The sequence below is a fragment of the Biomphalaria glabrata genome, chromosome 2, assembly GCF_947242115.1.
Source record: "Biomphalaria glabrata chromosome 2, xgBioGlab47.1, whole genome shotgun sequence".
Taxonomy (NCBI): Eukaryota; Metazoa; Mollusca; class Gastropoda; family Planorbidae; genus Biomphalaria; species Biomphalaria glabrata.
The window spans coordinates 18,266,619-18,279,612 of NC_074712.1; the positions used below are offsets into that span (position 1 = coordinate 18,266,619).

At 32.2% G+C, this 12,994-nt stretch overlaps 1 protein-coding gene across 1 annotated transcript; it reads right to left on the bottom strand.

Annotated features, from left to right (window-relative positions):
* Window positions 1-1,679: 1,679 nt before the first annotated feature.
* On the bottom strand, window positions 1,680-12,635 carry LOC106056239 (39S ribosomal protein L12, mitochondrial-like). The gene is made up of 5 exons (XM_056019535.1): window positions 12,471-12,635; window positions 6,925-7,120; window positions 4,281-4,349; window positions 2,709-2,849; window positions 1,680-1,917 (listed from the first exon to the last, which is right to left on the bottom strand). The coding sequence occupies exons 1-5, from the start codon at window positions 12,524-12,526 to the stop codon at window positions 1,801-1,803; spliced, it is 579 nt and encodes a 192-aa protein (XP_055875510.1). The 5' UTR covers window positions 12,527-12,635; the 3' UTR covers window positions 1,680-1,800.
* Between the last annotated feature and the right edge of the window lie 359 nt (window positions 12,636-12,994).

Below are 12,994 nucleotides of genomic sequence, written 5' to 3' on the forward strand. Positions count from 1 at the left end.
TGCGTTGTATTTCGATAGTCCGATTCTTAGTTTCAGTTAATTTTAGACTCGAGAGTTCAGTTCATTGGGTTACAATATAGTCTTTTCCGTGTGTGTGTCTTACTAAACTAGCGCACAGGAGACACAAAGATAGCCCACAAAAGTTCACAAAAACCTCAGGCAATAGTTCAATGACTTTGTTGCACTCTTATTATCTTTCTCATGTCTTTCTTATCGTTTTCTTTCACCTTTTTCTTATTTTTTTTTAACGTGAAAATGTATAAATAGGGCCAACATAAATATGATAGAGTCTAGTTGATATGTCATACCGTACCCAACCCTCCCCCTTTAAAAATATAGGCAGAAAACGTATCGATTTAAATTTAGCATAACCTTTTTACTTTTAATCGAGAATTAAAAAAACAAAAAACACGTCATAACTAATATCTCTATCTTGAAAATACTGCGAAAAAGATCTAACTCTCTATTGTTCTGTTTGCTGCCCTATTGAAAATGAAATTAGTTTCCTTAAAAAGGCATATCGTGTGCCAAAGCACACACACACAAAATAATGTCTGACCGTAGATAATGCACCCAAGCTGCTGCACTGGGTGATTTGCAGTTGACCTGACAACACTAGACTAGCGGTGCATCAGTACTTTTAAATAAGATCGTTTGAACTGCAGGAACATTTGAAACACGTTAAACATTTTGTTAAACAATAGATATAGCTGTAAAATAATACATTGCAACGATTCTATATCAGGCTTTCTGTAAACACTACACAACCAACTCAAAGAACTTGACAACTCTGGCTCCAGATAACGTTATTCTTTTACAAAATTCACATCCAATGCTGTCATATGAATACACTGACAGCACAAATGCTTCACTGTGGATAACAACACTTCCCTATAAACTCTGTACTGCTGTAACAAACTCTAACGGCATCCGTTTTGTCCTGGATTCTACTGTACCGAACCTACTTTACACTGGACTCTATTTGAATAGTCTTGACTCTTTCGCTCTTTATATAGGGTCTCCGAAGGCCTTCAGTTCTCGATTATCACATGTCCATGCAACGGGTGATTTGTACTAGTAGTGTTCATAGCACAGTAGTTTCCTGAAGCGTCGCCATGGTTAACCGCTCGCCTTTCTTATGTGTTGACGGATTACATATGGTTACCCCTAGCTTCGTGACCACTATAGTTATAACAAGATGTTAGCTCCCTTTCCCACTGCAGTCAAATGCATGATGGCTTATAAATAAACGCTAACTAAAATATCAGCATTCTGTGCAATACCAACAACAATAAATCCTATACCGTAATTTAAAAAAAAAATTTAATTAAAATGTAGGCACACAATCAATTATCTTCTCCTTCAAAGAAACGTCTGTAATTAACAAGACTAGATTATTGAAACATTTTATATACCATCTAGAGCTGTAAGCTTCACTTGTGAAACAAAATCTAAATCGATTTAGCAAGCTTGAACTAAATTATCTTATCAGATCTGGAATTGATATGAAATTTAAAAGAGAAAGATTGTGACAACAGATAATTGTATAACATTAATAGACTTTCCCTCTTTAATTCCACAAAAAAAAAAAAACATGATGGAGGACAGAGAAATATTTAGTGAACACAAGTAACAATTTCATTCCATGCATAAAAAAAGCAAGAACAAACAAACAAATGTTCTACTTGAAATGTATAAATCCTTTATTGGAAATCAACTTTCACACGTCTCAGTCTAACAATACAAACAATATGATGAATGATAAACACAAAAATTGTTCATACTATAAAGTGTTCAACATTATTCAATTTCTATATCTGCTCCAGCTGCTGTCAATGCTTCTTTCAACTTTTCTGCTTCTTCTTTGGGGATATCTGCTTTCACAATCTGTGGGATGGACTCAACAAATTTTTTGGCCTAGAAAAGAGATCAATGATTAGATTAATGAACACACTTCTACCTGGACTATTTTATTCTCTCAAATATTAAAAATATGTAAAAATATTGATCTCTATGCAGTAAAGGCATTGAAAAGATTACTGTTTGATAATGGTGTTTTCCCAACCAATGCCAGGTTGACATATGGGATAAGTTCAGACCACAAAAGAATAGAGTAATAATCTATCCTGGAGATTAGCTTTCATTTACTACAATACAATATGCATTAATTAGAAGATATTAGAATTGTTGAAATACAACCTGAAGAAATAATTGAATAAGTGGGAAATTAATATATCATAAACAACCTGCATTTTGTTTTATATGCAGTATCAATTTATGTAGACTGACCAAAAGCATGTAAAAAAAAAAAAAAAGGTAATAGTGTAACATTATGTAATATATAAAGTTTCGGTATTTGTCAAAGTCTGCACTTTTCAAACAAAAGAATTAAATTACACATACAGATACAAGTTTTTGAAAAAAAAATGTAACAGACAATTGATGCTAAATCCACAATTTTATGCAATACCAGTATTTGGAAACATTATGATCACAATAATAATGCAAATCTGGAAGTTCTTACAATAATAATTCAATGAACAATAAGGATATCCTATGGTTTCAAAATTTTCAACTTTAACCCTTTGTCATTCTACTTTTTAAAATGTCTATTCATAATTCCTTGTTCAAAGTTATGCAAAGTGTGTTACAAAAGTTTTAATGTTTTTTTCTAAAGCTACTTTCCTTAAGGTATATAATGTGACTACCTGAACAAGATTGAGTCCTTCAATTAAATTTTTGATTTCTTTAATAAGTTGTACTTTCTTTCCTGCATCAAATTTCATCAGTTTGACAGTGAAGTTGACTTTTTCTCTCTTGGGGGCAACATCTTCCTCCTCTTCTGGAGCCTTGAAATGAAAGTAGTAGAAATAAAAGAAAGCCCAATCAGTAGCAAAAAACACTAAAAGAAAAGTTTGTAGCTTGAAATAACTTTTAGTAATCACCAGACATATTTGAATTGGTGATCAATGTACTTACTAGGATTACACTGACTTTTTAGCCTACAGTATATCACTTATTACGTTTTATCATAATCTTACCTCATTGATCAACTCAATGAGTCTAAAATAGTTTGTGTTCACCAAAATTTTGTAAAAAAATAAAAATAAATTCTTTATCACATGCAGTCAACATTTATTTTAGTTTTATTCATAAAAGAATCAAAATGCATATTGTCAACACACAGAACCATTTATTGTCTGACATTGTATTGATTTGATACCAAAGCCCACAAGTAATACTTGTAAGATAAGTGCAATTAACTAAATATGTTTTATGGTTAAGTTCTTAAACTAAAGGTAGGCTAAATACATTTTATGGTCCAAGTTCTTAAACTAAAAGTAGGTCTAAAGCTTAGGATTTAAGCTATTAACAAAGAAAGAGGGAAAACAATACACTGTTTGGCAACCTAAACAGTTTAGCGTTGGATGCAGGAGCGTTAACAGATTTGGAATGTGATATTCTTTATAAGAACAAGTAATTTTAGAAAAAAATTCCTATCTTAAAAGAATGACATGTTTTAGAGATTATCCTGAGTCATAACCAGCTTCTAGATTTGGTATGGGTTGACATAAATTAAATTATGAACATTTTCTAGTTTTATCAGAAGTTTGCACTACTCTTGGCTTGGGACTCAGTTCACTCAGTAACAGAATAGTAAAGTTTTCTCTGTTTGCACTACTCTGACTTGGGACTATTGCAGAAGTCTTAACTGATGGACATAAAGCTTGCAAAGTCTTAAAGTTGTGGTTCCTCTTGATTTTCTTATAAAGCTTTTATCTAGTCTAAAAGTTGACGTAATGGTTAGGCTGGTGATATCAGAGCCATAATGTGATGGTCAAATAAAGTCAAAATAATTATAAAATTAAAGCCCTAGGGGTAGAAATAGGAAGATAAAATAAATTATTGTAGAGTAGTTAAAAGAATGTTATCAATCAAAGAAAAATTATGTTGACAACACATCCTGTCAATAGATTGATTAGACAGCTTTTGTGAAAAAAGCCCAATAACCTCTCAACTTCTTATATCTTTCTGTTAATAATTTTTTATTGGTAAATGTATTCTTAAGTTCTATTAAAACTGTTTAAGTTCAATAAATAGCTATTAAAAATAAAAGTACGAGAGAGGGTAAGATACATTTTTATTGGAAAGCAATGGGGATTTGGGTAGTGCATTGGAATATCTAGAACTTTCAAGGATTGTAAAGACAGAATTGATCAGAGCAGTGTTCTCCACATAAGAAGAAGCCTGATAAAATTAGTTTCATTCACAATGGTTACCTTCTGAGCCACTGCAGCAGGGGCTGAGCCCATAGCCATCATTGGAGCTTCCTTAATGTTCAATGTTTTCTGAAAAACAACAACAACTAGAACAAGGAAGACATAATAAAGATGTACATAATTAAAATAAAGGAATGTTATAGAGAATTACAATTAAGATACAGATTTTTTTTTTGGTCTTAAGCACATGTGACTACTGTTTACATTTTATCTCTTTTAATTCAATTTGCATTTGCATTAGCACATTAACTCTTACTGTGAACAGAATGAAGGGTTTATAGTTTATTCCTAAGGTGGTTCAATGTGACAGGAAATTACCAATTTTTTCTTTAAATATGGTTTAAAACATGAACAAGTAGAAATACTTTGCTTATCTGTTGTTTTTTTTATGAATACCTTATGAGAATAGCTCTTTTCTGCCTAAAGAATTTAAAAAAATAATTTTTAGTGTCAATACTGCAGCTTATAAAGACCAGAAAAATTTTGTTTTTTTTTTTTAAAAAGCTTTTTCGTCTTCTAAAGGTATTGAAGTAATTCATTTGTTCTATTTTTTTTTTCTTATTCTATATAAAAAAATTTTTTTTTTGAGTTCTCTCTCTTTGTTGAAAGTCAAGATATCTATCTATGGTCAAAACAAGTAAAATATAAAAAAAATACTTAAAAAAAAAAAAAAAGCTTATATTGAATTACTGAAGACTGCTATAAACTGTTGTCTTATTAAACCTTTGGCTTTTTTTTTTCAGTTAAAATTAAGAAACAATTGTAAGTTGGTCCATACATTTTTGTAGAAGAAAGGAAATCATTTGTGAAAATAGTGATTAAGACAACAATAATTAACAAATCCTATACAAAGTTTTCTTTATAATTGATTAATATATATACAGTCGTTAAAATCTTTGAATCAACTTACATCTTAGATATACCGGTAATCTTAACACTAACATTTAATTACAGTATTTTATTTTACTCTACTTTTCAATTCTTAATGACTGACTAAAGCTCATCTCCCATTATCTGAGATATCTTATTCCTGATGATTTTTTAAAAATATATTCTATTTAAAAACAAAATTAATTAATTATGAGTAATTGTAAAAAAAAAAATGTCAATTTTTCAATTGATTCATGTTTTGTTAGGGGCAATGAATATTTGTGCAAAGTGTCATCTTGATTCGAGAATGGGAAGTGGGAGAAATAACCTGTACAAAAATTGGTGCAGACAGAGCAAGTTGATACAAGCTTTGTACAGATTTATCTATTGTGGCGGTAAAGTAATTTCAGCATTTGGCTGCTGTGATGAAGTTTCACTAAACTTCTTGAGTACATTCTGCAGTTAGAGTCATATGACATTTTTTGGGGGGCATGATGTCAGTAAAACATCATTGTGAAACTTGCCCAGTAAGCTTTGAAGCACCAGACTCCTATAGATAGTCTAAAGGAATGAAAAGATAAACAAGAAAAACAAAACAAAAAAAAAATACTTAAACAAAAAAAGATTCATAAAAAGTAGTGTCGTGGGAAAAATAATCCCATTCTTAACACACGCAGCACAGGCGCTTCATCTGGGACACCTCGACCTATTTTAAGCTCGTTATGCATGTTTAGAAAGCTTTTAACAAAAAAAAACTTTAAAAGAAATCTTTAATGCTTGCTGTAACAGAAATGCAATGTTGAGCATATTATTTATTTCTTGTTTACAATTCATAGAGGATTGTAATTCCGTATAAAGTGGGACACATCGCGATGCGCCTCAAACGCCTTTTTGTGGCCGTGTTTAATCAATATTTTGATAACCTTGAGAAAAACTAAATAATGACATTGAAATATGAGGATCTTGTTAACATATTCCAACAAAGATGGAAGTTTTATGCCCCTTGGTTTTAGTACGATATTAATTCAATCATACCATGGTGTTCCGTGTTACATCAAAAGCCGCCATTTTGGGTAGTAATTTCACACATTTTTTACAATTTCAATATTTCCCAAGCACCTTATGAGCTCAAAATATCAAAATTTATAGATTAACCATTTCTTAATGCAATGTAATGCAAATTGTCACATTTGAATAACAATCTTATGAAATACGGACTTTTTAGTGAACCAACACCTAGTTGTAACCAGTACTGGAGAAACACTCATCAATTAGTTTGGATCAGTCATACAATTAAATATGTATTTGATCTAGACTAACATTAATAAATCTGTGCAATTAGAAATATATTCACCAATTGTTTTTGTTTAGTGCAATTTCATGCTTTTAGCTATCTTATCAGTTGTCTAGACTAGTTGGGAAAAGGTTTGGGGGGGGGGGATGGAAACTGGTATCTGTGTGAATGTTACCATCATTGCTTTTTAAATGCATAAAAAAAGTAGACTTGAATTCAAACTCAGGGCTCAAGCCTCCTCAAGGGGACTAATTCAACTTATAGCAGCACATCTGTCAAGTAGGATTTACTTTTCCCTAGTTCAATACCAAACAAAATAATTAGCTACCAATAGTTAACTGATTAGCTAATTTTTTAAATTGATTCTTGTTTTGTGCAAAATCTCAACTTGATCTGAAATTAAAGATGGGAGATATAACGTCTAACCTTTTTACCAGATAGACAGAGTAGGTTGATATAAGCTTTGAAAAAAAATAATACCTTTAGTAATTCATTTAAGTCTGAAACTTCCAGTAAAGTGAGCTGCCCAATGTCACTGACAAGTTTTTCAATTTTCGGAGAGTAGGTTTTCATGGCAATGTTGGCAGGAGGTGGGGGCAGGACCTCTGTAGAAGTACTATAGCTATTCTCATTTTGTACATGTACGAGTTTGGTTGATGCCAGTGGCTGTAATTTCCTGTTTAGTCAGAATAAGTAAAAAAACAAACAACAAAAAACATTTAGTTAGAGTTTTTGGGTTTGATTTGTGGTGGACATTTAGGATATTCCATTTATATTGATGAACAGTAGCTGAGAAGTAAAGCAATTGGCTTCTTAACTGAGTAATCCTGGGTTTGAATCCTATTGAGATTGAGATTTTTCATTTCTGGATATTTAGGGGGGCTCTGAATCTACCTAGCTCTAATGGGTACCTGGCATAAGTTGGGGAAAAGTAAAGGAGGTTGGTCATTGTGCTGGCCACATGACACTTGTTAACTGTAGGCCACAAAAACAGATGACCTTTATATCATCTGCCCCATATAGCCCATGATCTGACAGGGGAACTTTACTTTATTACTTTATAATTAGGATGTTCCTAAGTCTAAGAAGGCTAAATGCTAATAATGAACTGAAATCAGTTGAAATTTTTAACTTCTAACTATGGATGATTGTGCTAGCCAGGCAAAATACTGATACACTGTAGGCTACAAATACTTTGAGACTGAATATTGTCTGTTTTTTTCTAAGTACAGGAGTGTAAAATGTCCCTTTTTGTGTTTTAAGAGGATTGATTTATTTATCTGCCATTTGATAATTATATTTTAGGACTTTGTTTGTAAAAATTGCAACTTTAAATAATAATAATAATAAAATCAACTAAATCTATTTAAATTCTTGCTGAGACAATGAATATTCGTCATACTGAAAGCCACTCATTATCGTTTTATGATTCAGATTTTGCAGGAGAAAAAATGAGGATCTTCCTCAACATCTTTCATAGTATTTTGAAATGTGATGGCTATCTACATCTTTCAGTAGTATTTTGAAATGTGATGGCTATCACAGGGTTAGTAGCACTTTGACAAAATTTTAGGAGATTTTAGGAGGTTTTTTAAGGATGAAATGTATGATGTGTGTGTGTGTGTCCTATCCATTTGTGTGATACATAGTAAAACATACACAAAACTAAGCATTTATCAAATCAATTATTGTTATTTGATTTAAAAATAAATAAATATATTGCCAATATGTCACAGAAACAATGTTATAAGCTGTGGTGTGTCCACAGAAAATGTAATGAAAGTTATCTTTTAATCAAGTAACAACTTGACTGTCATACCAAAACCTCAAACAACCATTTTTTTTTTCAAAGATTTATTTAAAAACATTACAAATGGTTGCTTTTCAATTTTTTAAAATAAGAAACATTCTTAGAGATGCTATCATAATGTGTATTCTCTGTGGTGGAAATGTACATTATTAGTTCCTATGTGTATCTTATAGATACTAGAGTCATGGTGTGCATTTGAGGTAATGTTTTACTCTTTTATTAGCTAACTTAAATCTTTCTCATAAACAGAGCCAGTAATATATAGGGCAATATAGGTCTATTTGAATGTTTAGTTGACATTTACTTACTAAAAAATGGCTTTTGGATGGGGTGGGGGGTATTTCGACCTATTCGCGTTTTTTTTTCCTAGCAGAATCTTTTTCAACCATTTAGTTTTCCTGGCTTTTACGAGTGAAATAATTTTTCCGGACTATTCACAGCTGCATGCGAAATATTTTTGTTAAATCTACAGTGGATCTAGACTCTTGATCTAAGTCACTAAAATGCGCGGATTTTTTCAAGGCTGTGAGAGAATTATCTTCACTGAATTTACTGTAGATCTAGACTAAAATTCGCGGACTTTTCAGTACTGTGAGAGAAATATCTTCACTGTATATATTCTAGTGATTTAGCATAAATCTAGAGTCTAGATCAAAGTCGAGAAAATTCGCGTACTTTAACTCTAAGTCACTAAATTTTGCGGACTTTTCATGGCTGTGTGAGAATTATCTTCACTAGATTCTAGTGATTTCGAGTAAATCTAGAGTCTAGATATAAGTCACTAAAATTCGTGGACTTTTCGCGGCCAATATGCGAATTATCTTCACTGAATATACCGTAGATCTAGAGTCTAGATCTAAGTCACTAAATTTGCGGGCTTTTCACTTCTTTGTGCTAATTATCTCCACTAGATTCTAAGTGATTTAGCGTAAATCTACAATCTAGCGTAAATCTACAATCTAGCGTATTTCTAGAGTAATCTAGACATTAGATGTTTGTAAAATGTTTTACATATTTCGGATGTTCTTTCAGAGTCCCGCAGGACGACGGGGGATGGGAGCGGGCAGTATTTGAACCCTCGAACATAGATAAATCCGAACGACAGTCCAGCGCACAAACCGCACGACCAGGCAGCCATCCAGATGTATTGAGATCATTAAATTGACTAAAATTCACTGATTTTTCATGTTAGGTGCGAATTATCTTCACTAGATCTAACTTAGATCTAAATCTAAATCAGATACTATTACTAGATACTAGCTAGATCTAGAAGATTTACTGACTTTCCACGCAAAGTCACTCTTACACTTACAAGAAGATTTTAGATGAGGGATGGCCTACAAATTAGTCTGGTAATTGATCTAATTATAGACAATAGTCACTACAGACTAGATCTAGTGCGTCTTTAGTGGTAACAATAAATGGAAACAAACATTTCTAGGCTGACTTCAGAAAAATACTGCCAGGTGAAATGCTTGCTTGAACCCAGGCCATCTTCAATCACAAGGTCACGCTTCACGTGGGTGAAAGGCGGTGTATAAGCGTCATTGGTCAGCTCATTAACACAGTCAGCCCGCAAGGTCATGCGATCAGAATGCCTAGTTACGCTGTTGTTTTTTTCCCCCCGCATTTTTAGCAAGAAATTAGCAAAATTATATTTTTAAAAAAATATTGGGTAAAATTTTAGGAGTGTGGACAAAATTTTAGGAGACTTTCTGCAATTTTTTTATTAATATATATATTGTCTATAACAGTGATGCTAAAAATCCGACCCACGAAGTGGTTCCATCCGTCTGCCGAAACGTTGACACAAAGTGTAGAAAATCCCCCCCCCCCCCCCAATTTTTAAATTTACCAAACTGCATTGATACTTGTCTTATGATAGTCAGGTTAACTCAGTTGTGGCAGTACCCCGACACTGAGACAACTGTAATCTGTAACTGAGTCTGACGTAGGTTTACTACACCGTTTAGTCTTAAGAGTTATTCAGTTAAGAAGTTCTAACTAAGACATTTTTCATTTGACGATTTGTTTTAGAGTTTAGTCATTAGTGACATTAATTATGATTAATTGATTAAAAGACTGTTAACTCAATGAGTGCGGAGCATCTATCCCATAGACGGTCTGTCTGCCCTAAACGCACGGAACGTCTATCCCATAGACGTTCTTACCCTACCTTTGTTTCGTTGCATTTTTAAATTAAAAATTTTAACTAACAACAGTGGAACTATTTTTAATTTATAAAAGAGTTCTTCATCCTTTGTTTACATAGAAATTAGAAGCTTTTGGCTTTATTTAGACATTTATTTATTACTTTTTTTACAATGTAAAAAAACGTCGCCATGACTACGCTAGTCCAAGACACACCCACAATGTTGACTACTGAAGAAACTTTATAATTATTCTAAAAATTATCACAAATAAATAGTAATAATGAAGAATTTGATCTAGATTAGATTCAGGTAGGTCTAAATTTAGCGTATTTATATGATTATATCTATATTATTAGTATTTAGATCTAAATCTATTATTGTCAGTAGGCTAGGTGTAGTCTGTAGATCGAGATTGACTAGATCTAATCTTTTATCTCTAGACTTGGACTCTAGATCTAGATATATCTTTAGATCTAAGCTTCTGGTAAATAAAAAGAAAGGAAATGGTAGATCTACATCAAATAATCATCCACTGTGGGCATTTTTTCCCCATTTTCTTTTTTTTTTTTTAGTATTGTTTATCTGTAAAAATCTACAACATCATGGCTATGCTTGTCCAAGACACACCCACAATGTTTACTACTGAAGAAGCTTTATTATTGTTTTATTTATACTTCTATGAATTGTAATAATGAAGATCTTGATCAAGATTTAGCATAGGATGAAGCAGACTTGGACATTATTAGCATTTAGATTTAGATCTAGATCTAGTATTGCCTTGTATGCTTAGGCTTAGGCCTTAGCCTTAGACTAGGGCTAGGTCTTGAATGTAGATCAAGGTTGACTAGATCTATGCTTTTATCTTTACACCTTTGTAGATTCCTATAGATCTAACCCTTAGATAAATGAAAACAACAGAAATGGCAGATCTAAATCCAATATTCATCCACCATGCTGGGCCTTTTCTTGGTATATTTTCTAGCAATTTTTTTAGTATTGTTTTTTGGTAAAAATCATCACCATCACTATACTGGTTCAAGTTGCACTCCAAAAGGTTTACTACTAAATAAAAGTAAAATATAAAACTATTCTAAATCCATAATTTATCACAAAGGAACAGTAATAATGATCTATTCGATGTCTAAATCTTAGGTAAAATGAATTAGGATTTTTATTGTCCTTCATCTAGTTAGAGATTTAGGCTTTGATCTCTCGCTAGCCTATGTCTTGCACTGGTCTAGTATTAGAATGAAAGATGTTCTATGCAAATAAAAAGAAGACAAATCTAGATCTATATCCCATTGATTCAAATGTACATAATATTTGAGTGCATTTGGTTGATAGATTTAGTGCTGGTATCTATTGTTATTGGTAGTAATGAAAAGCGCAATAATTTTCACTTTTTTTTCTGACTAAAAAAACAGGTAAAAATAATAATATAATCAATGATTCATCATCTTTTATTGACTGTTTTATCACATTTCTTTTTGAAAATGCTGTAAATAGTCTAAATATGCTGTTTCAACAGTAATACAAAGAACAAAATCTAAATTTAGGTCTCAAAAGTTCTAAAGTTGGCATCCATTTTTTTTTCTGAGTGTCATATTATTTAGATTATAATTTGTATCTTATATTTAAATAGAAAGATGTTTACATTTTCACATTCTCCATTCATTTACCTTTACTTTGATACCAAATTTGTTACTATAGCATCATTGGTACTTAAACAATAAATTTTTGTTTTAGCCATGTTTGGAACATTTTCTTATTTTTTAAAAAAAAGTAGCATTTTTTTGAAAACAAAACACAGCAGTCAAAGCGTTAAGACAGTCTCACAGTCTGAGTACTCTTTATAGTAGTCTTTACTCTGAGTGAAGTGAGTTATCAGTTTAGTAAGTGCACTGATTCACAGTACAGTACAGTCACAGTGACTGAGTCGAGTCCAGGCTGACTCCGTCTCCAGCAGTCCAACTCCAAGTCCAGGTACTGAGGAGTGAGGTAGATTATCATTATCAGATTAATTGAATGAGATGAATATCAATAAATGTAAATCTAGAGTCTACCTTCTACAATGATTTAAAATTTGTGAGTGCCGTATTAGTGCACATGCAGTCCTCATTATTCTTATATAGATCTAGTTAGATTATCAAGTTTATATTATGAAATTAAACGTTTCGGCATGACACTTTTGCCTTTGGCGAAAGTAGAACTCTTCAGGTTAATGAAAGTAACTTTAGACTCAAGAAGATCTTTATTTTCTCTTTTGCCGATTTAGTAAATTTATTACATTAGCAAATATAGAAGTTAAGAAACCACCACTAACTTTTGCTTGCTTGTAAAATGCTTTATACATGTACTGTAGGGATGTTCCTTCAGAGTTTAATATAATTTACTTCCTAGTCCAAACCTCCCGCTAGACGACGGGGTGTAGGAGCGGGCAGGGTTTTAACCCAGGTCCATTGATAAGTCCGAATTTGTACAAATACTCCTTCTTCCCTAGTGCTATTAGAGCATGGAATGGGTTGCCTGAGCTAGCCAGGAAAACCAGTGACTTGGCAGAATTTAAGTCATTGGTTAATATGCATGA